Source organism: Passer montanus, unplaced genomic scaffold (genome assembly GCF_014805655.1).
Source record: "Passer montanus isolate IOZ18808 unplaced genomic scaffold, ASM1480565v1 scaffold32, whole genome shotgun sequence".
NCBI classification, from domain to species: domain Eukaryota; kingdom Metazoa; phylum Chordata; class Aves; order Passeriformes; family Passeridae; genus Passer; species Passer montanus.
Genome location: NW_024367930.1, coordinates 2,265,411 through 2,289,795, shown reverse-complemented (window position 1 = coordinate 2,289,795; position 24,385 = coordinate 2,265,411). Strand labels below are relative to the sequence as shown.

Below are 24,385 nucleotides of genomic sequence, written 5' to 3'. Positions count from 1 at the left end.
GAGGGGGAGGAGGAGGAGGAGGAAGGGGGGAGCGGGGGTGTCATGCCGAGAGCTCGCGTCGCTGCCCGGCAGGCCGCGGCCCGACCCGCACCCCGGGGCGCAGCCCTCCGCCGCTCCCCCAGGCAAGCGGCCTCGCTCCCCGCCGGGCCCGGGGCACCGGCGCCCCGAGCAGCTGCCAGCCGCGTCCCGAACGGGCGGAGGGAAGGTGGGGGAAGGAGAGCGGAGCCCTCCGCCGCTCAGAGGAAGGGGAGGGAATGGGGAAAGTTTAGCGGAGGGTGTTTGAATCGGGAGTTATCCCTAAAGAGCCTTTCCCCTGATCTGATCCAGAGGGCAGCGCTGGGAGGAGGGGGCGGCGACGACGAGCAGCCCTGCAACATCTGTAAAACTTGAAGGAGGCGGCGGAGAGGAGCGCGCGAGACGGAGAAAAGCGAGAGGGACAACTTTTCCGACACGTGAGTACCTCGGCGCGATGTGTTCGTTTCCCTCCTTCGGTGGCTGCGCCGAGCCAAAACAATGCGGGGCGGTGGCGGCTCTGGAGGGGACGGGCGGCGCGGGACGGGACGGAAGGGTTCCCTCTTCCCTACCAAAACTGTTTGGTACCGGGCGGTGGATTTGGGGATACTTTTTTTTTTTCTTTTGCTCCCTCTCTTCTTTTGCTTCTTTCTCTCCTCCCCCCGTTCTTTTTGTTGAACCAAATCAGAAATGTCAGTCAGTGCGAGTGAGTCAGAAGGGATCAGATTACAAGATCACTGAAACTGATGTCGGACCCGCGCACACACACCCCCACACGGAGGCAGAGGCGCGGGCTGCTCCCCGCGGGAGGCGGGCAGGGATAAAACAACCACCACCAACACTCGCCGGCCCTCCTTTGCCGCCCCCGTCCCGCCTGTGTCCCGTCCCGTCCCCCTGCCCCGCGGGATGCCCGCCGGTCGCGGCGGGAGCCGGCCCCGCTAGCCGCGGCGGCGGGGGAGCGGCGCGGAGACAAGCCGGCGGCCCCGGCCCTCGCTCATGGGCAGCGCGGGGGCTCGGCGGCAGCGGCGGCAGGTACGTACCCACTTAGGCGAGAAGTTCTTTGTTCCCCGGCTCTAGTCCGGGCCACTTTCTTGGCGTCTCCCAGCGCTCCGGCCCCGCTCTCGGCCCCATTCCCGCTTCCCTAACTTGGAGGCGGGGGTCAGAGGGGACCGAGGTGTCTAACCCCCAAAATGGCTGTCACGGAGCGCGGGAGCCGAGGGCGCGGGGTGCGGGGCGAGGCGGGGGCAGTCCCCGGTCCGGGCCGGGCTCGGCCGGGCACGTCCCGCTGCAGAGCTCCCGATGTGCGGGCGACAGCTGCTGTTTTATTTACACCCCTTTCTTTCTCCTCGCCCCTACTCTCTGAGCGACTCCCGGGGGTTTTCACGCCCGTGCGGCGGGAGGCCGGCACAAACTTCGCAAGGGGAAAGGCGAGAGGAGCGGGGGAGAATCCGCTGTCACATCTGGCGGGGCGGAGGGGCGCCCGGGGGTCGTCGTTCCCTGCCGGCTGCTCGGTGCGAGGAAGGGGACGGTCGGGTCCCGGGAAGGGGCGCGGGGTGCCGGCGGCTCTCTGAGCAGAGCGGCGCTCGGCCCGCTCCGCGCCGCCGCTGGCACGGGGTCAGGCGGGGGAGCGGGGCGGCGGGACGGGCCCGACCGAGGCCGGGCGGGGGGAGCGGGGCTGCTGCCCCACGGGAGCTCCTCGGAGCCGCCCCGGGCCGGCACCGCGGCCCGGCCGTGCACCGCCCAACTTTGGAGGGTGGGAGCAGAGCGTGTCCGCCGCGGTTCCGATTGTCCCGTGGAGTCCGTGGGGTGTTGGCACAATTCCCTCGCCTTCGGACGGGCCCGCCGGCTCGCAGCTGCTAGCGCCCGCTCCCCAACCCGTGCACCACGTGAAGAGAAAAGGTAAAAGGAAACACACGCCCCTCACTCCCCAAATCACTCCCCAGTTTTGTTTTTAACCCTCTGGTGCGTAGTTTTTATCCGGTCCTGCGGGTACAGTGTCCGTGGCCTTCTGCCAGTTTGTATGTAGATATATTTATGTAAAACATTTTCTCCCAGCTCCTTGCCAGCTGTTCCACATTTTCCAGCTGCCACTTCAGTTTGAAATGATGGACTGTACGGATCTCAAAGAGCCTTTTAGTCAGAGGTACGGATAGCTGTCTGTTTGATATACAGTGTCACGTTTTAAAGGCTACTTCACTAAAGGAGCATTAAGTAGCAACCCACGGCAAAATGCTCCTCTTCGTCGCGCCCCTGTTACTTCCCGCTTCATTTTCAAGCCTCAATAAACATGATTTTTTAAGCTTCAGAGTGCAGACTTCGTTTCTTTTGTGTGCATGCTACAGAAAAACTTGGAAGCTAAATTTTCCAGAGGCCTTGAGACATGTGGCTGATTAAACGAACAAACATTTTTAGGAGGGCACGGCTGCCTCTCTGTTTCTCTGTGCTGTAGGTATATGTTTTGAAATAGTTTAAGTCACTGGAATAGTGAGAAATCACTATGTTTCTCTGTGTTCCAAAATTGTTTTTGGTGTGGTGTTCAACGAGATTATGGGTTGAAATGTGCCAGAACTGGCCTTAAGTAGTTTGAATATTTGTGCAACTGCATTGTAATTTGGGAATGTGCCTCACTGATTGATTCCTATAATTATTTCATTTAGGTCCTTTATTAAAAATTGATAATGATCTGACAGTTTCTTAATTATATATGTCATGATTATTTTGAAGGAAGACAAATGCAGTGTTTTAAAAGTAAAATAACCTTAAAATGTAAAAATTGCACCACAATTCACACCACTGTGTTTCAGTCATGGAAATATATATTAAAAGTAATGGTGAATGAGTTTAGCAATGTAAACTCTAGGCAGCCTCTTGAGAATTTGTTTATATAAGGAAGGTTTGGGTATAACTAGCTAGTATGTAAATACTTTCAGTTTTGTGTATAGCCCAATTCTAAAAGCATAAATAATAGTAACTATGAGAGAAGGCTATTTTAAGGACAGGGAATTATTTCTTTAAAAGCAGGATTATTTGATTTTTGAATGAGTAGGAAGAATGAGTAAGAAAAAGACTCTTGCAGTGTATATATATTCTTTTAAGCAGCAGTGCAAGAAAAACTGGCTTAAAGTGCCAAAATGAATGCACTTTTGCGTTCTGATAATAGCATATGGTTTTCAGCAGGACATGATGTTTTCCAAAGTGCTTCTGTAGAAGTACTGCAAAACAAAGACATCACCTGCATTTTCCTGCATAAGTGGAGTAACATTTTTGGCTTGAGAAGGTGTGCAGTGGCCAAGAAAGAGTTATTGCTGCTATACGCAATCATCAGTTGCGAAAGATTGTTCGTTTTCAAACACAAAAACAGTTTGCAGCTAAGAAAGTATCAATGGCTGTAAATGATTTTTTTTCTGAATACTGTTCAGAAAAAAACCCCAAAATACTCAAGTTTGGAGACATCATTATTACTTGTTCATCTTGCAGATTACTCAAATTTTTAACAAGATTAATGTATGCCCTGATATTGACCCATGAAAGTTTCAGTTACACTTCCTGCCTCACTTTGGGGAAAGCTATTCAATTACCTGCACTCCTATAGCGTATTTGAATTCTAGTCTGCATATTAGAGGAAGGAATGGCATATTTTTGTGTTGCAGAGTGTTAATGAAAAGTTAGTCATCTTTTCCTGATAAATAAGGAATTCGAGGGCTATTAAAGCAGAGTTTATTTCAAGTTGTGGAATGAGGCATTTTAATGATCAGTGTTGCATGTGTTCAACTATATGGAGACAGCAATGTACAAAGAAAAAGCATACTTGAAGGAAAAGTGATTCAACGAGTCATGAAATCCTCAGGAAAACCTTAGCAATGGAATGTTAATGCTTTTAGACTATAGTAGATTACCTTAAAAGTCAGGCTTTTCTTCTTTATGCAATTGTTGTAAATCCCTAGCTAAAGAATACTTGGAAGAAAGCTTTAGTTTTTCTGGCACTCACATTCTGTAGTAATTCTAGTTGTTTTGGAAGATTCAAGATATTTTCTGCCAACTTGCAGTTAGGCAATTAAAATGCTAAAATGGCTACAGAGGAACCTTTTTATTCAACAAAAGATTCAGCTGTAATAATGATTTCAAGTTGTCTTTTAACCACAGGTTTTATAGACATCCTCCCTTTAGACTGTCATTTTTATAAGGGAATTGATTTGTTATACTTTAAAATCAAATAAAATGAGACAGAATAAACAAAAATAGGGCATGGGTGCTGCTGCAAACTTTTCAAGTTCTTTCAGTGCATTTTTCATCTTTACTTTTATTTGATAGGTCTGTGAAATAGAGCTGTAGACTGGCAGACTTTAAATGAAATTTCACACTTTGATGATTTTTTTTAAACTTTGATATATTGACAGCAAAAGGAGCTGCAAAGCTTTTATATAACTTGAGCAGCAACGCCAAGCAGCAGTCAAACGTCTCTATGCATTTGTGTTTAACTGCAGAAGAAAAACATGTCCATGGGCAGTAGAGGGTTCTTATCAACTCCCTAATCCCAGATCCCAGCAAACCTTGAGGGCATGCCTCAGATCTTGCTGAAATCATTGTAGACTCTCACAGTTTGCAGATTAAATATGCTATGTGTTCCTGGCTCCAACAACAGTTTTATGAGCTCACTAAGCTTCCTGTTTTAAGATCCTTTCCTGAAGTTTTTAGGAGCTGCTAAGGGCGATGCTGTCTATGGCAAGTGGTACTTGTTAATTTAGGGACACTTTAGGTATTTCATTCTGTCTGTAAAAAGAGCCAAAATTGCTATTTTCAAATTAGAAGTCGAGTTGCACCGAAAAAAAGGAGCTCCTTTAAAGAGGGATTCTGTTATTTTAATGTGTTTGTCAGTACACAAGGTGACAAAGTTTATAAGAGGCTTGATTTGGTTTATGGGGCTCTTTAAAACGAGACTTTTTCAGTTCTAATTCTAAGCACAATGCAGCTTTTAGTACATAATTTCTGAGCCTCTTTTAACCAATTGTGCTTGTAGCAGCTCATTAAAGATACCTTTGAAGTTCTTGTTCTCCTTCACATCTCAAAGAAGGGAAAAAATATTCTGCCAAGAATGAATTTCAGTGAATCAGGTGGTTAGCTCTGGGATTTGTTGACCCTTCTGAACGTATGGCTTACCCCTCACATTCAGAGTCTGGTCTTTTCTACGTGCTAAATAGTTTACTCTTATATTTTATTCACTGTAATCATGTTTATGTATTCGGTGTAATAGTTTTAATTAAAAAGGAAAATACTTATTGTCCAACAACATGTGTCAAATTATTCCCGAGAGAACTTGAGCCAATTTTGTGCTTAAAGGTTATTCAGTGAATGAAATTTTGAAAGCCCATTTGTCAAGGTACGGCACGGTTTCTGTTAGTTTTCAACCCCCAAATTCATTGTCCGCATGGCCCAGTCATTAGTCAGCAGTGTATTAGTGCTGCCTTCAGGCAATGCTGCCCAGCACTTCTTCGCACCATTATAGCTCTAAAAGTGTACTCTGCCGACTGGTAGAATTACTGCTCTGATTTCCGCTTGGCTGGGTTTGAGGTAAGTCCCCTCCCTACCTTCCAGCTCACTCTAATCCCTGCTTTCTTTTAAGGCTGCTTTCTTCAGAGATTTAGGGGAAAACTTTCTTAAAGATTGTGCTGGCATCATACTGTGGTTTTGTTGTGGTATACTCTGTACATGTAAATTCTACCTGCCTTACCTTGAAAGTGTACTAAATTGGCTGCTGATCTGAAGAGTTGGTTTCTCTCTCTTCAGGAAGAAAATAAGAAACGAGACAATAGACTGATGTTAAAAACCCCTGCAAGGTTATTTAGATTACATCAAGGGACAAAGAAATTGGGATAGAATGTATTTGTCTCTAAATAGTTGTTGGGTGTCAGAACTGATAATATCAGAATCCACTACAAGGAGATCTGATTGAATAATTTTATTAGCTGAAGTTGCCACCCAAATGTCAAGTTATTTTTTACACTGATCATCAAGATGATTAGGCTTTTTTTAAAAAAAATATTCTTTCTTTATTTTTATTGATGCTCAAAACGTTGCTGTATTTTTTGGTGTCTGATATTTAGTTTAGGCTAAAGTACCCAACAGACCTTTTGGTGGTTTAGAGCTGAACTTTCCCCATAGTGTTTGCTGATTTGTATGAGACTCTGTTTTCTTTGCATACAAATCTGTTAATGTCAAGAAAATCAACTGCGTGTAAAGAATACATCATCCAGCTGCCCAGAGAATGAAGCCTTCATTAGATAAGATGTATGAATACCTGAAACTGAATAGTCAGAAACTCAGATCAAGTTAGTGTCAGTTCAGTACACTGTTCTGAACCATGTATATTAAAATGAAATCCTAGCACTACCAATTCTTTACTGTCAGGACATAGCTTGGTGGGGTTTTGCTTGGCTCTTCAATTCACTATGGATGCTTTTCCCTAGGAAAATAATACTGCTGTATAATTTGTGATTACTCTATTTTAACAAGGATAGTGGATTGTGAAGTGGATTGTGCTTTTTTAATGTAGCAGTTCAGAGTGGTGCCGTTGTGTTTTGTCAAGTTACAAAAACACGAAGGAATCGTGATGCAGTTTTCCTGCTATTATGAGACAGGTGTAAAACCTAAAGTAAACTTCAAAAGCAGAAGATAAAGTTTTATAAAGTACCTTTCACACTTGAAGTTCTTCCTGGATATATGGAGATTTCCTAGCTCTTTAACGTGTTAAAACATCTGTGTTAGGTTAGAACATGAAATTCTGGATGAAGGCATCCCTTAATCTGAGAGTATGTGGAGGACATAAACAGGCTTCCAGGAATGGGACTGTGATCAAAACATGGCACTTTCAAAAAACATTCTACTTGATTCCTTTGATCTTGTTTTAAAGTGCTAATTGTAAAATATGGAATACAGTCTTTTCTTCTTTCATTTACATATCATAAGTTGGGAACAGAAGGCACATCTTTGCAATAGATGTACATTAAATACATTCTTCCTTGAGCTCAGTTCCTGTATAGATTGGCATCGATACATAGATCTAGGTTTGTTTCTAAGGAATCTTTCATCTGTTGGAATTGATGAGATAAAACAAAAAATGTGATGGAAGTGGTCATTTCACTGAAATGGTGAGCTCCAGTACTTGAAATTAGAGCATTTCTGCATTTTTCTGTCAAAGTTGTAGTGACTACTTACTTGACTGTGGTGCAATGCACATACATTACAGATGTTTGTAATTTGCTTTACCAAGCTAAGAAGGGAAAGACAAGAAAGCAAAGAAAAAAAGCAGCTTATATTGTCACCAGAAATATCCTAGGAACAGTGTCAGCAGAGAAAGTCATAGAGTTATGTTATCCGCACAGCAAGTTTTGCTGTTGTCCCCCTCCCTGTTCTCTAAGAATATTCCTGGCCTTTCAAATCTTGAGCATATGAATGAACCAAAATCCAGGTTTCATAAAACAAGTGTGTTGCCAAAGGAAGTCACTGCACTGTACTTAAGTTTGTTTTGGATTTAGTGCTGCTGAATTCCTGAAGAAAGACGGGGAAAAACAGAGTGTAGGCTTGGCAGGGAAGTTTGAAGTGTCACCCCTCATTGTAACCTATTGCTACAAACAGTACAGTCCACAGGAGATTTTTTTTCCTTCCCCCTGTGCTAATTCTTTTACAGCTAATCTTACTTTGACATAATTATTAGAGTTTTTCCTGCTGCAGAATTTGAAGCATAAGAAAAGTAGGATTGCAAAACAAGCAGTAACACAGCTTATTCTGAATTTCTGAGGAATATTAGGTAGTTTAATTGGAAGGAGTTCTGATTCTCCAGGGTAAGTACATTGCTAGTTTTAGACACACCCCTCTCCCCAAATATATTAAAATATTTGGAGACTTGAAAGATATGTATCACATTCTATTTTTTAAAAAACAAACTTTATTCTTTCCATTGTATTTAGATAGTTTATAAGAGAGTTGAAAAAGGAATAAAGAACACCCAAGACCATGTGATTAACAAATGCTTAAATGCAGAGTTAATTACCTGATTTGTTTTGTTTTTGTTGTGGGGGTTGTTAGTTTGTTTTCTTAAAGTTCAATTCCTTATTGTAAAGACTCTCAGACAGTGAATTGATTATACCTCAGAGGATATATCATACCTGAATTATAAACCACTAAGTCTGGGCTCTGCCTCCTTCAGCTTTGTGTTGTATGTTCCCAAACAGCAGCTTCTGTGGGAGATAGACTAGTTGGAGATGGACAGTTTAACCTGAATTCTTCAGTGTTGTTATCCAAGTTAAGTTCTGTTTGATGAGTGTCAAAACGAATAATCTGTTTCGTGGTAGAAATCTGTTTTTTTTTTTTAAATACAGAGTTTAATCTGTTGAAGTAATAGTTTTAATTTGGGTTATACTGACCAGCTTTTTAAATCCAAAAAACAAAACTAGATGTAATCTACTTGTAAGGCTGATGTGTATTTAAAGCAGCTGAGGTGGTGCCTCAGTAGAAAGTGCCACTTATTGATACTAGTTTAAAATAACTTCAGAACTTTTAGGTAGCTGTTTATCTGTAGCCAAAATATGTAAACAAATATATAATTCCTCTGGAGCAACTATTACAATGAAGCAGTAGTTCAGTGTACACGATAGAATATTTTCTCACTTAGGATCTTAATCATGAGGATGCTAATAGCACTGATTTGCCTAGCTGATTGCCTTTGTGTTTGTGATCCTCTGTTATTGTTGCCACAAGCTGTTTAACCTATCAGGAACAGATCAGATCGTCATTAACCAGGCTTTAGGTCTAGTTGTTTTTCATTCTTTATGGGAGGAAAGAAATCAAAGGGACGTAACAAGGAAAAGACAGCAGATAGTAATGAATTGGGAAAGATTGTATTAATACATGTTGTGTCTCTTAACTTGGGGTATTTTTCAATTTCAAGCTACAAATCCACCTATCTGATTCTGTCAAGCATTTCTTTCTTTCTTTTTCTCTTTCTTTCTTTCTTTCTTTCTTTCTTTCTTTCTTTCTTTCTTTCTTTCTTTCTTTCTTTCTTTCTTTCTTTCTTTCTGCAACTGTTTGTAGGTCATGCATGTAACTGAAATGGAGATCGGTATTGTGAAACATAAGGTATTTTACCCTTCTCCCCACAACTGATTGTTTGTTGTGGTTTTATGTAATGTGGATATAAGACTCTTTGTGCTGTTTATATTAGTGTTACTGTGAGTAGTTGTCTTAACAGGGAGGAACCTAAATAAAATTTACCCCAGAGTATTTGATGAAGGTTGCAGAATTCTGGTTTCGCTTACAAGGAATTAGGAAAGGTTAAAACTATTCTGAAAATATACAGGTTAGTTTCTATAGCTATTACAAAAATGGTGAGATACAGCAAGAGGTTAATATTACATTTGGGAGATATTTCTTAAAATGTCTGAGTGCTTGAACATTTTTCATCAGGTTCTGTCAGGGGTAACTTTGTCAGTGCAGCTTTGCCAGCAGGTTTGATAGAAAGCAATAGTGAAATCTAGTTGGTTTTTGGAAGGTAAATGTACCTGAATCAAGCCTGTATAAATCAGTGCGAAATAGCTCCCAGATAACAGCTTAAGATTGTCTCATATAAATTTTGCATTTGAATGTAGCTGAACAAGATGCATTTTTTATCCTTAAATAATCCCAAGGAACGGTGTAACCCATGTTGATAAAATTGATAAAGGGTCCTTTATGGTTGAGAGAGACTGTAATTTCCTGATTGTTCTTCATGCCTCCCCTTGTGTTTTTCACTTTCATACAGTTGTGCTGTTCAAAATGTATTGTATCCCCAAAGACTGCTTCCACTAGTGTGGATCAAAGTAGTACCTATGAACACCCTAACTACCCAGAGTCATTTCTGAAAAATTAAACATGCTATGTTTGCTTGCACGCTGATTGGGGCACTCTGGTTGCTGATAGCAATCAGTATGAACTTCCCTACTGCTGATGTAATGATGATGAATGCTGTGACACTGCTATTTCAGACAGCTCTTCTCAGCGGATGCAAACCACTTGTTAATGAATTGAATACAACTATAGTAGCATCAAGTAAAACAGGGAAAGGTTTGACTTGTTTCTTTTTTATTTTTTTAATTCAGCATATAAAAAGATACTCCTCAAAAATTAAAGCAAAGAAAGGCAGAAGGTTTAAGTTCGCAAGAAACATAAACCAGTCTTAGCATGCAAATTGAGAGTTTTAAATGCTTACACTTCAGCACTTTGACCAAAGGAAGCAATCTTGTTGAAGTCAGTGAGCCTATTCCTAACAATAAATATCTGCATGGTCTGGTCTTTAAAATTAATATATACGGTATAAATAAAATTATTTGAAAAGTAGTTCAGAGAAGAGAAGTGATACATAGTGAAGATTTCTTGGAAAATTGAAATGTGTGTTCAGAAAGGATCAAGTTTCTTGTTCTTCCAAGCACAGGGCTGCTTGTGGTTAGTTTGGAGTGTGAGTAAATGAACAAAAAGATGTGAGTTTTTTCTTCCCCAGTATATTAATATGATCATTTTTACTACTATAAGGCACAGTTTTATAACCAACATACATAAGAACCAGAAATTACATAATATTAAATTTCTTGAAAGAATTTTTTGTTCGAAAGAAGTTTCCAACATATTGTGACTTATTGACGCTCCTTTTAAAAGAGACAGTTTTCCTCATTTAACTAGTTCATTCCAGTAGCGTCTTCCTCAAATTCCTCCAATATAATAAGCAATTGGGGAAGGTTTGCATTTATATTTTAAGAAGAGGAGACACACCTGCAGGCAGGTTACTGTTTTGAGAGGGATTAAGTTTAAAATGGGGATCTGGAATTAATTGCACGGTGGGTTCAGGCTTCAGGGAAATTACAAAAGGTTCAAGCATGGTTGAATGGGAAAAAGCCATGAATGTTTGCTTTCGGGAAGGAATGTTTATCCCTCTATTTACCCAATCGAAGTTCGGGCTTTTGCCCATATACTGTTATAGCATTTTCTTGCCTTTCATATGCATATGGAAATTCTGGATAGCCAATGAAACTAGCTTTCAGGTTTTTTGAAACTGGGACTCCTTGCTGCGAATAGATACAGATTGTTTCAGGCCTGGAGGCAGGAACAGGAAAGTCACTGACCCACACGCTGGAGAGAGACACACATACAGCCTAATATAAGCCACTTTCTATTTTAGTGTGGAGACGATGTCAGGCTGATTTTTTGAATGCTTTTTGATAGAGGTTAACAACCAGTAGAAAGAGATCTTTACGTAACCTTGGACCTTGTGGGGTTGTTTTGGTGGTTTTTTTTTTTTTTTTGAAAGAGATCTTTATGTAACCTTGGACCTTGTGGGGTTTTTTTGGTGTGTTTTTTTTTTTTTGTGTGGACTGCAGCTCCTATATTTTGGTACAATTTCTCAGAAAAAATTCTTCCAAATATAAGGAGAATGATTCTAGAAGATGTGTGTCTGGCTTGTGTTTTAATCTTAGTTTTAAGGCAGTCTTCAGGAAAAAAAAGATTTTTGGGGCACCGTATTGATCTCCTGATGTTTGCTTCCCTGAGGGGTATGCTTGGCAAAACACAGCAAACCACATCCCTCTAATTATTAGTCCTGCAATCTCTTCTGGCTTTCCATGCCTTCCCAACCATGTGCACCACTGTTGATGCACCACTGGGGGTTTGCTGGATCTGCAGGAATTCTTGCAGATGTGCATGCAGTGTGTGTGTGTGTGTGTGTGTGTGGGTCGGGAGTAGAGGAAGGAAGGCACTGGAGGAAAGACCTGCAGCACCTGGGCCATTGGCTTGCGGTGCAGGGTGCAGAGCTGAGTAAGAAAGTTTACTCTAGTGGCGTTCCCTCTTTCATTCTGACATGAATAAAAGCAGCCTTCTGAATGTAAACTGAGTAGACATGAACCAGAACAGATGAACCAAGAGCAGATGTTTATATTTCTTCTTGGCCAGTTCTGCAATTTTCTGTCCAAAAATTTAAGTGCTGCTTTAGGCCTCTGTTCTGTACTGCGGTCCACACCAGGTAGCATAAAACAGAGAAGTGATAGAGATTGATGAACAGTATGGAATTCTGTCTGCTATTTTTTCTTCCAGTAAAGAAGATGACCCCAAAGAACAAGAAAAATCTCATTGGCAGGCTGTTCGAGAAAGAAATAAAGTAGCCAAGAAAATGGATGATGTCAGTTTGACCAGCCACATCTTGCTCTTGAATTGCAGATGACCCAAAGATGCTTTTTATGAGATTAAGGACATGGTAACTCCTTAAAGTACCTGCATTACCTTCCTTTTCTGAGAAGTGGTAGGATCAGTTTCTAATGGAGGTCCTGTCATGATGGAGAGGGGAAGAAGGTGGCCATAAGTGAGGAGGTGGGGATAAGTGAGGGCTCCTTGCACATACATGCATAGACATCTGTGTGGCAGGAGGCAGTGGAACCACTGTAGATACCTGTCATCATTTTTGTGAACTCTTCACAAGTGTTTCATGCCACTCTGCTGGCCTTGTGGAGGCAGAGTATGTGGCTTCTTCCTTTCTAGTTGAATAGGGAGTATAATTGCTTCCTTTCTTGATTTTAAGTCAAAATCAACATACTTGTGAACCAAGGACCAAACAAAAAGGGGGATGAATTCTGCAGCTTTATGTTGCAAGTCTTCAAAGTCATACTCTTTGATGTAAATGAAGATGCTGCCTCAATAGCAGTCTTGGCCCTTAGAAGACCAAGAAGAAAAATAACCACAACTGAAGATGTATAGCATTTTAGTTCCTTCAGAGATGCATAGAAAATAATTAATTTGAGAGAATGTTAAATAACTGAAAGATGGTTAGTCAGAGGATAGGAGGGTACATTGAAGGACTCACTCATGCGGCAGTTAGAGGCTGAGTAGAGGCAGGTTTTTGGTGGTTTTGTGGCCAGGGCTGTATAGAGCAAACAAACATCTTCCTCTTGGTGTGGGGTGAACAGCTTGGCAGCAGTGTCAGCCTTCCCCCTCTCTCCTAATGCAAGAGACTGAAAAGCTAGATATTTGAGCTAAATTACTAAACTGGGGATGCCGTTGCATGAGGTGTGCAAAGGGAAAGAGGGACAAGTCCTAGGAGAAATTTGGGAAGGTGCTGTTTACAAAGCTCACGTGAGATCTCTCTTCAAGGAGACTTGTGCATTGCTGGGTAGAAGTCAGGGCTGTTGGAAGTTGAGTATTGTTACGTCTCTCCTACTCTGAAGACACCTGACATTCCCCTTAGTGTTCTGGTAGGAAGTTGTTTCACAGATCACAATAATATTTATAGCACTTTCAGAGATAGATCTTGAGAGTAGCCTTACAAGTCCTCTTCTGTGTCAGGCAGAGCTTTGTTATTTGTGTTTTTAGCAAGCAAGAAACTGAAGGGAAGAAAAATGCCTTGAGAAAGTTTAGACAGTAGGTCAGTGGCAGAGACTCTCTGATATCTAGCCCAGTTCCTTGGCTGTGCTGCCGAGCTAAATAATGATTCATTTAGTGATTGGGCTCTACTTTGATCCCTACTGTATAACAATGAGGCTTTGGAGTGTTTTATTGTACTATTAAAAAGAACTCCTACTAGGAAGGTGGGAAGGGGAAGGTTTATTAGACAGCTGTGTTTGTGATGAATTGGCTTTGTAGCCTTTTTTTTTTTTTGGTTTGGTGCTGTTTCTTCTTTTTTTTTTTTTTTTTTTGACTGTCACAATTTGGGAAACAGGTTGCTGATATAATTACACTTCATTATACTTTGTGGCTTTTTGAAGCCTTTTGAAAATTTTGTTTAAATGGTGTCCTAGAAGAGTGTGACTTCCTTCCATTTTAGACCCATTTGACTACCAAGCAGTGTTGCCCAGAGCAGAAAACTAATTACTATTTTTTGTTGTTGTTGCATAGATTCATATTCAAACTACAAAAGTACCAAGGTATTTGGTTCTAAGCAGGTTGTGTGCTGAATATTGATGATTTATGTAAAGCTTACTTGGACAGACAGGTGTGCATCAAGTTAAGCTGCAGACTGGTTCTTCATGTTTGTGACCTTCACAGCCTAAGATTCCTGCAGTCTTGGGGCCTGGTGTCCCTGCACTGCTGCACAAGCAGCAATACCCTTTTTCAAGTTTTTGGGCTTCTCATATTTCCATCAGGAATGTAAAATATCTGAGAAGAGGGAGAAATTATTTGTGGGGTATTAAATGAGTATATCACTGGAGATGACACTAAGAACATCCAGGAAAAGCAAAATAACCAGATACACACCTCTACAGAGCTTTCTATTTCCAGCATTTTCATGGAAAAGAAAGTGATCTTACTATCTGCCACCAGCAATAATATTTGTCTTTCCCTGTGGTTTTCGGGGTGTTTCGCGAATACAATTTTGTTTGAGTTAGATTTCTGAACAAAGTGAGAGATGTTTACATGAGTAACAAGGTGTAGAGATAGACAGGATAATTCCTGCTGCAGTGTGTTCCAACACCATGAATGTTGAAATTTAAATATTTGGCTTCTAGAGTCAACAAGGTCTGTCTTGATATTCTTGGGGTTTTTTTTCTTTTTTTTGCCTTGTTCCAAAGTGCTCTGGGCAGAAGAGAAAAATACTGTCCTTTTTTCCCTTTGGATCCATTAAAACCCCACAAAATTGAAAAAAATTGACCTACCATCAAATAGCGTAGTGGTTTTTGATGCCGATTCTCTTTAGAAGCAAACATGCCTGGTTTTTGTGTTAGTATTTCTTTAAATTCCTCAGGAATTCATGCATGCAAACATGATTTGATGAGCTTACAGAACTGTGAACTGCTAATTCAGTTGTGCTCGAGGCTCTTCTTCAGGTGAGAGGGGTGAGAAGACTTGGGTTAAGCTTTCAAACAGTCTTTAGAGTTTATGACTCTTGTTTCATTCAGGTATTAGTGCAAGGAGAGCTGAAGTAATGAGAAGTCATCATGGAGGCGCAGTCCCATAGCTCTGCCACAACTGAGAAGAAAAAAGTGGAGAATTCCATCGTGAAATGCTCCAGTCGAACAGATGTCAGTGAGAAAGCTGTTGCCTCCAGCACAACTTCCAATGGTGAGTAACAGCAGGGATTTACTAGCAGCCAAACCTACAGTAATTTTATGTTCTCTGCATTCCTTGTGAATTGAGCATTTGCACCTGGATCAGTGTTTGTTCTACAGAAAGGCTAAAGAAAACGAACGGAGGAGGGGTGGTGGTGGTGGAAAGTGGTAGGACACAATAAGGCCTGTTTTGGCGTCAGGCACAGTCTCTTTCTTCCAGATGTTCTAATTTGAGATGTAAATGTGCTAAGTTATTTACTATAGGAAGTTCCTGGTTTTGACGTTTTGGAAATTGTCTTGATTAGCCTGGCAGGGCCTGCAAGTGCTTTGCATTTGGCCATTGAAATCTCTTACACTAGTTAGGTAATTAGTTATTACTATAGAGACAGAAATTGGTCTGTCAAAATTACTAGCAAAGGGTGGTTTTTTTCCTTTTTTTTTTTTTTACAAATAAGGTTCCTTCATAGCAAAGGGTGGTTTTTTCCTTTTTTTTTTTTTTTTACAAATAAGGTTCCTTCTCAGAAAGGGCTGTCCCACCTCCCCAAAGTTTGTTAATGCCCAGAACAAAACATCAAGCTAAGTGTGTATCCTCTGGTGGATTAATTTCAAAGTTGTGAATGTACAGCTTGTAAATTTGCAAAACTGTAGTAGTTTGCTTAATTCTCCCCAGAGAGTATATCTCAGTTGACAATTTTACATATTCCCTGCCTCTCAGAAGAGTGTGAGCTAATCCCAGCCCTAGACCTTTTCATTGTTTGGTGTAAGAGGTCTGAGCGTATTAGTTCCCACTAATGCAAAACTCCTGTTGCATTAGGAAAGAAAATCGCTTGAAATGGTGTGGGCAGACCTATGGATTTTGGATAGTTGCAGAGTAACTGCTTAAACTGTTTTTTACAAATCAGTCTAGTTATGGCAAAAAGTAGAAAATGCCTTTCTGTGTATTTTGTGGTCCTGGTGTATTTCTAGCAAAATATTTTCTGTTCACACTTTCTGTTTCCATCATGCTCACTTATCTGGGCTTGTGGTCCAGGTCAGGTTCTCACTTTGATATCTTGAATAAAGGTTTCTGCTTTCTCAAAGAAACAGGTTATGTCCCACTAGACTACAGGAGAAAACACGTGAATTCTACAGCCATACTAGAGGGGAATGTCCATGGGTCAGTAAAGATTAGATGGCACATGTCCCGGTATCCTCCTGTGTGACTGGACTTCAGATTCAAAGCAGACTCAACACCTGCTGACCTACTAGATGGAGTTGATCCCCATGAGAGTATGAAAACCCTTGAGCCGCAATGGAAAAGGTTGCATCAGTTTTCTAAGGCATATGAAATTAGACCCTCAGCTGGTGTAAGTCAGCACAGATCCGTTGCTGTCAATAGAATTACAGTGGTTCACATTAGCTGAAGAGGTCCCCATTGTATTTTTTTTAATCGATAATAGGATTTTCCACATTGGCCCAACTTTTCAAGCAGATGCACAGTTAAATACATATGCATATTCTTTGATGTTTCAGGAGCTTGTACTTAAACATTCATCTCTGACTGTTTGGGCTAGCTTGAATCTTATTGGTAAACATTTAGATTTAGAGGGCTAAAATGAAAGCGTTCAAGATGTTTTTGCCTAATTCTGACTCTGATCTTCCATGTTGTGAAGTAATTTTCTTTCTTTAATGGTAGTATTGGTTCTTAACTACATGCTTCACCTATGGGGAGTGATACTGCATAGCAGGGTCCTCGAACTCCCAAGAGCTGGAAAGACTTCAAGTCTAATGAATGACTACAAAGTTGTGTCACTGGAATTATCTCCTAGTAATGGAAGGAGATGCTAATGTAGTACACATCCTGGGGCCCAAGGCTTCGTTTTTTAAGACAATGACAGTTAACTCTGTTTTCAGTGGGTAAGTGTTGGCATTGTTAGTCTTTGTATTTAAGGAAGCCACCGGGATCTCCAGTTTGGGTTTCTAATCTACCTTCATGCATAACAGAGACACAACGGCTTTGCAGAGATGCAGAGCTAGCTTTCAAAGGGATAAAAAATTCAATTCCTTCTTTGATATGAAAAATTTTCTCTTAGTCTAGAGACTTAGTGGAGCATGTACCAAAACAAATACTAGTACTAAAACTTTAGGAACTTAAAATGTAAGTTTTACTCTTGCAGTGTTTTAAAAGTTTTGCTTCTTGCAGATGTGATTGTCATGATAATGAATTTTGGTTACAGGGACAATTTGCATGAAAGCTGGAGCTTGCATTGCATTTGCATCTTTTGTTGTTTAATGCTGGAATGAGTATTACTACAGGAACATCATCAGTTGCTATAAGACACCACTCCTACAAAGCATGCAGCTTTTACCGATTCAGTGCCTCTTTTTTTTTGCAAAGGGCTGTGGTAATGTTAAATGTTGTGATTTGCATTTGAATGCTCTGTTAAACAAGGTAAGGTACCATTAAAAATAACAAAAGGACAGAATGATCCCTGCTATTCTTCTCCGAAGACTGATGTCATTGCAGAGCAACATCTGCCTGTCATACCAATGTCACCCCATAATCATGTCTTGTGCTTCTGTCCTTCTGGGCAACTCATGAGTTAACAAAGTTTGCAGGGTAAAGTTTTATTGATACCTGTGTGAGGTGTGATGTACAGACTAGTATTTTCTCAGTATCTGTGCTGTCTTCTGAGGACTCAGAACTTGGATCATAAACAGATAGAAAGCTGCGAGTTATAGCTTTTATGTAAAGTATACAGTAGTGAAGAAACAAAGAAAATGCCATTATTTCAGCAGCTCCCAAAAATAAGTGACACACCCAGGAGCAGGATCTATGTTAATATGGCTATTGAGTGTGAAAAACTTTTAAATCATATGTTGTGCAGACTGTGTGTTGAAGAGTCTGGTGTAAACCTAGATGCAAGGGAAAGAAAGTGGGAAAGGTGACCTGGAAGGGGTGCTCACATGTTAACCTGAACAATGTAGTAGAAGTTCTGAGGCTCAGACTAACGGTGCCCTTTGGAAGGGACCAGCTGCTCTGTGGTCTCAAGCACTGAGCCTGCATGGGCCACAGTTTACACGTTAGCTAGTTCTGCTCAGTTCCTGTCATTACTTAATGCCATAAAGATTTCTGCTGCATTCACCTGACTACAAGCTCTGTATTGCTGAGATGCTTGCAATGTGTTAGATATGGACCTGCCAGCATTTCCATTATAAGCCCCTAAATTTCAGGATTTATAACTAAGCCATTAAAATTTGCTCTAGGACAATACATGTACTGGAGCAAATAAAAACTTATTTTAAAATACATGTGATCAAAAATTTAAAAAAAAAAATAAATAATTTGTAATGACTACAATGTAAAAGGAAGGAAATGTTATAAGAAAAATCTTTGGTGCACTTTTAAGTCCCACTGGAACCACTCTTGCTTTGTCTTGAATTTATTTTTGCCAGTTTTTGGTTTTTTTCTTCTTTGTGTTTTATTTTGTGTGTCTCAAACAAACTGCATGCAGTTTACTAGGATTGTTCCTTTCCTTTTCATCATTTGTTTGACTGCTACATTTACTGCTAGACTAATATCCAGAGGGACAAAAACGGCTAAAGAAAACTGCTAATGGAGATATTAATTCACAAAAGTCTCTATGAATAAAAAAAAGTTTGTGCTAGAGCATAAAGTAAGCATAGTTTTCTGTTTGGTGAGATTTGATAACCTCAGGCTGCTCTGCTTTGGCAAGGTAATAACCACAACAAGTAAATAATGTTTACATCATGGCTGTGCAGCTGGAGTAGAGGCCAGTGCCCTGGACCATCTAGCTAACGGGGCTGTGTTGTCAGGTCTTGTGCGTGTTTGTGCCACTTCTCTGGAAACAAAGCACCTTATTCCTTACCATGTCAGAGCATGGATTCAGGTTGTTCTGAAGGTTGCTGTATGCACACTCAGGTGTCTATTAAGTTGTGCCTAGAATGGTTTTCTTAAGAGTGGTATCCATTGATAAACTCCTTACCATTAGTTCTGTGGTCCCATTGGAGAGCTTTTGTCTGGTGTTGCAGTTCACAAGTTCTGCCTTGCTAGACCTCTGGTGGATCATACAGTACCTCCTGTTATTTTAAGTAATTCCAGAGTTAGAAAGAAATCATCATGTGAATGCTGGAAATGTTGCAGGAGTCCGCCCAGTGCCTTGTCTTGCTGCATTGTGATGAATGCCTGTGTGAAGGCTTGTTCTGGACTGCTGCTCCTGCTGCTCCTCGGGCCCTGTGCCTTGCAGCCTGACAGAGGAGCTATCTGAGACCACAGCATGCCAAGTCCATATGTCAGGCTGAGTGCTGCAGTGCTGGGGCAGAAAACTGCTTGCTGCCATGCCCTGCCTGTGCAGCTGTGCTGCTTGCACTGGTGCAGTGGCCTCCTGCTGCCCTGGCACCAGGAGTTGCCAGCCTTCCTGAGCATTGCAGTAAAGTCTTGAACTCCAGTCTGGTGAACTTAAGCAAATGACTTGCTTTAGCCATGGGACCAGTTCTGTTTGCCCTAATAATGTGAGTATTTGCATGCTTACAATTAGGCAGTGGCTTTAATACTTTACCAGCCTGGCTGCTTTGACTCTGTGTTCTGTTTTGCAGGTGAATTGGATTTATTCTTAGGGTGCTTCCTTAAAGGCATTGTTTAAAAAAACCTATACTAACTTAACACAGCCCTCAGCTCAATGCTGCTTGTTTTTTTCACTTAATCTGTACCACAGATAGAACTTTTTTTTTGCCTTAATTTCAGAAAAGTAGAGGGAATTTCTGTAAGGACTGAACTGATACTTGTACAAGGCAGGAGTGCACTTCACAGCATTGCTTGGAGAACATTAGGAAATTGTGATGCTGTATTCAAACCTGATTTATTTACCGTTTGGCTTGTGAATTTTGTTGGTTACTTGAATGCTTTCCTCTTTTGGACATTTTGGCTCAGAACTGATGTTTTTAATGTTTCATTAAAACAATGCAGTTATTGTATAGGAGCTCTTTCAGTGTCTGACAACCAAGCACTTATTTTCAGTTTGATATGTTTTGTCTAGTTTTTGACCCATGAGCTTGTTCCAGTGTAATCTGATATTTCTTATTAACCTATTACTCTGCCTTAAAAAAAAAGCTAATTATAAACATATGTAGGTTGTGGACTTGACTACCTTTATCAGAATCAGATAGTTATTGAGAACATACTTTAAAGTGATAGAAAGCAGAAATTATTATCTTAATGATGATGTAACTTAAAACCAAGCTTGATAGATGAATAAATGAGAGGAAGTTCATGTGTCTACTTTGATTCTTTCAGAAGAGGAGCCAGCTTCATCTAGATCTCTTTTTTTTTCCCCTTCTTCCTGGTACTTTCAGGGTTGATGGAAGGAAGTATTCAGCAGTCTGCAATCCCATAAAAATTACATTTCCTGTTTAAACTTCCAGTTGCTTGCTTGTCCTGCTGCTTGCTTTCAAGCCTCACCATAAAATAGGTGTTAATCATAATACCTATTCTTCGTCCCCTTGTTGGACTCATGTGCTCAAGGTCCTGTTGAGAGGTCAGGGTTCAAAAGAGGTTGTTAGGTATCAAGAAATATTGCCTGTACTATTTTAGTGACTTGTAAATTGAGCTCTGAATTGATTATATGAGACCCGATTCTACAAAGTGATCCGGAGATGCCATCCTCTTCCCCTGAAATCAGAGGGGATGGAGGGGGCCTCTTCACTTTCATTTTCAGGTCAAGGAGGAAACAACATCCTGTAGTTTTAGATGCTGGAAATGATAATAATAATGATAATACATGTGTTTCTGACAAATTTATTTTTTAGCAGGACAAATACTGCAAGTAATCCCTATCTACAAGTGGTGTAGAGCAGCATGAAAGTTAAGGGTAGACTGGCCATATGTGGTAGCCCAGAAGAATAAGGGCAAAGACCTGAACTTGTAAGATGTTTTGTACTCTTCTGTTCTAATATTTGCGGCTGGGTTGTAAGAGGATAAACTTAAAAGAAGGTACTTTTCCTAGAGGAGAATAGGCTACCCTGATGCTTGGAAGTATTGGAAATTAAAGTACTGGATGTTGTAATTAAATGGGGACTGCATGTCTTGGTGTATTGTATCTGGTGTATTTAATCTGGTGTGAGTAGCTGATTAAATACATATTCTTTTGGAGTAATGCACCCATAGTGCTTTATGCTTACTAATAAAATTTAAGTCATCAAGTTATGGCTTATTGTAGACTGTAATAACTCATTCTGCCTGATACTATTTTCTAGTGTTGTTCCTCAGTGAGCCACCCCTACACTTACCCCACTCTAAACCCAGTGATCTGCAAGTGCAATACTGTATTGCTTCATTAATTCTGCTGAGATTTCCCTCGTTTTTCCCCCCCTTCTCTCCCCTCCCTGCAGTGGTTAATAGCATAAGGGATATTAAATGTCAGTCCTCCTGTATCCCTTTGCACATTCCAGAAAGAGATGATTGAGTGGCTTATCCCTGCAATCACTGTAATCAGTAAGTAATGACTTAACATCCTGCTGGATAACATGAGGTGGAATCAGGAGAAAACATTAGTTAGCAGCAGAAGCTTGCCACCTGTTCAAAGTGGAGGTTAAATATAGGAAATTTTACACTGGGGAGTCTTTTTTTCCTGAAAAACAACAAGAAAAAAAAGACTCAACCCTAAAACACCCAAGCAGCCATCTTAAAATTGTACCTGGATTTTGACACAGAAGTGATAATGATTAAAGGGTTTAAACTGTGTCTCTGCAGTATGGTGATGGTACTATGCTCTGTATCTTGTGCTTTGCAGGAGTCTAGTGCCTGCCAGAACAGAAAAAAATGCAGCCATTACAGCCCACAGTGCTGGTGAGGAGGAAGCAAGCAAGAGGTTTGATTTTTAGGAAAAAAAAAAGGCTTCTGGCAGCTGAAATTTCAGTGATATTGTTAGTCTTCCAAAAAAGGCTAATTCACTGCCATCAAGTGCTGGTCTCAGGGGAGGATATCCTAAAAGTAAAGACCTTGCACTGCTGTGCCAGCCCGTGTCACTGAAGTGGGAGGCTGTATGGCAACTGCACTGCTGCCCCAAGTGATGGCATCTTCCTCCCAGCTGATGGAAATGGGTGTCAGCAAACAAATGAGTGCCAGGCTGCTTGAGAGGATTGAAAGGGGACTTCAAGGCAAAAAACTTCTGGATCCTGGGTCCCAAAACAGAGAAGTGAAGGAGCTATGCACAGCAGATGATCTTCTTAAAGTAAATAAAAAAGATTTTTTAAAAATCCTTCTAATTGACTTAAAGCTATCCAATCCTTCTGGCAGGAGCTGTATTTGGCTTTATGATCTGAACTGTGTAAATTAAGGCAGTTGAAGTAATTAAATTACTTAACAGGTTTTCAAATGGCATTCGTCTTTTCTAGTTGTTTTCTATTTCATGTCTGTCTTCAGTTAAAAGGAAATAATCAGGAATCAGTGTTGCATTTGATTATATCCCTGCTCTGTATGTTTCTATTTACTTCCCCCCCTTTCTTTTTTTTTCTTCTGTAGAAGAATCAAAACTTCGGCTTCTGCTTACATAGAAATTATTACTAAATACATACGGCAATAAGTGGGAGAAATGAGCTAAGGGTATAGTCTGTGATTATGTAAAGAAGGTGCCATATTAAAACTACATTTTCTTTATTCTTTCCAAGCCATGTCTCATTATTTTGGGGTGAGAGTGGAAGGGGAGGGAAATGCATTCTTTTGACATCCCAACTAAAAGAGAATGAGATGGATTTTTAGTGTGGTGTTATTATCTTATTTCCCATTAAAAGTGTTTGCCTTTGATGTATACTGCAAATGGTCACAATTTAATTTGCAGATTCTATTTTTGCTCATAAGGCTGGCAAGTCAGAAAAAAGATTTGCTTGTAAATGTGATCTGGACCTACTGATGAATGCATACTTCAAGTTTGCAGAGGCACTTTGAAAAAGAGCAGGAAATACTGGGTTTTCTGCAGATCATTTGAAAATTTGGCTTATAAGGCATTAACTGTCAGATTATCAAAAAGCAGGTCCTCATCTTGTGCCTTCAGTCAACTGGAGTCTTGCTATACAGGAGCACATTCTTTGCACATGCCAGCCACTTAAAATATGCTGTTTTCCATTCATTTAGTACCACTTTTCATTCATGTTCCACATGCAGCTAAGTGGAAACTTAAGTCCCACAAATGCAATGGCTTAAAAATGCACACATATGTCCCAAACTAAGGGGATTTTTTTTTTTAATTAAATAGAGCAGGTTTGTACTGATGCAGTTTTTCTTAAGATGGGATGATAAACTGTTAAAACTGAAGGTAGTATTGTAGACCATGGGCTCTCTCTGTGCCCCTGTCCTGTGCTTGCTTTTCTCATATTTTCCAGTGTAGGGGTTCATACATAACAAACAGAGGATTTTATGTGTGGAAAAGTTCCTTCTGGACCTGACCAGCAGTGTTTTCCCCTCCTCCTGGTCTCTCACTTTTCTCTCCTTCTTTCTCTCCTTTTTCTTCTCTCTTTTCTTTCCTTTCCTTTCCTCCTGCCCCCCCCCCCCCCCCCCCCTTTCTTTTAGTTTTCAGAAAGTTGAGTTCCATCCCAATTATTAAATCTTTGGAGACCATTCCCACATGGTTCTGTAAATGGTAGCTTCATCCTGAGTTCTTTCATCTCTTTTCCTGCTCTCCTGGCTTGACAGTTGAAAAGGTCTGACTGTGCCACACAATGGTTTGATTGGTTTCTCTAGGGGAGGCTTTACCCTGCCTCATCATTCGCCAGGCAGGTGGACCAGAAAGTCTCTTGATTCTTTTGTTGCCTCTCAAAGTCCGAGGTCTTTGACTGAATAAATCCTCCGTCATGGGATAATTTGCTAAAAGGAGACTGAAAGATGTGAGAGAAAAGCCTCACTACTTGGGTGCTGAATTAATGAAATAACTGGGCCTTGGAGTTTGCAATTGAAAAATCACCAGGAATGCAATGGGTGGAGACAGGCTTCAGAATGCAAGCCCGTTACTTCCCTGTAATAAACTATGAGAGCTTTAAATGATATTACTAAATACGTCGGCTCGCCTGGCTGCCTCCGGTTATTTGCATTTGCAGCCCTGTTCATTTGGCGGGGGAAGCCCGAGCAGAATAAAAGCCGTTTTGGTACAGCGCCTGGTTAGTCATTAGATTATTACGAGGGGCTGGAAAGAATTCCATATGACAGAACTAGGGTTGAGTTAACACAGGACGAAAAGTAATTTACAGATAGGCTGTCTTCAGCCATCTTCGTAGGCCCTGATAAGGTTTCATTTCAGAATGGATAGGCGACATTTCCACTTACGGGCCCA

At 40.9% G+C, this 24,385-nt stretch overlaps 1 protein-coding gene across 1 annotated transcript in view; it reads left to right on the top strand.

The window, feature by feature from the left end:
* Positions 1-38: 38 nt before the first annotated feature.
* The window catches only part of GLI3 (GLI family zinc finger 3), a 206,035-nt gene continuing 181,688 nt past the window's right edge, over positions 39-24,385 (top strand). The window contains exons 1-4 of the mRNA XM_039715203.1: positions 39-205; positions 328-452; positions 701-1,044; positions 14,916-15,078. Of these exons, the coding sequence (XP_039571137.1) occupies positions 14,955-15,078 (124 nt within the window). The 5' untranslated portion in view covers positions 39-205; positions 328-452; positions 701-1,044; positions 14,916-14,954. The remainder of the gene's footprint in view (positions 206-327; positions 453-700; positions 1,045-14,915; positions 15,079-24,385) is intronic.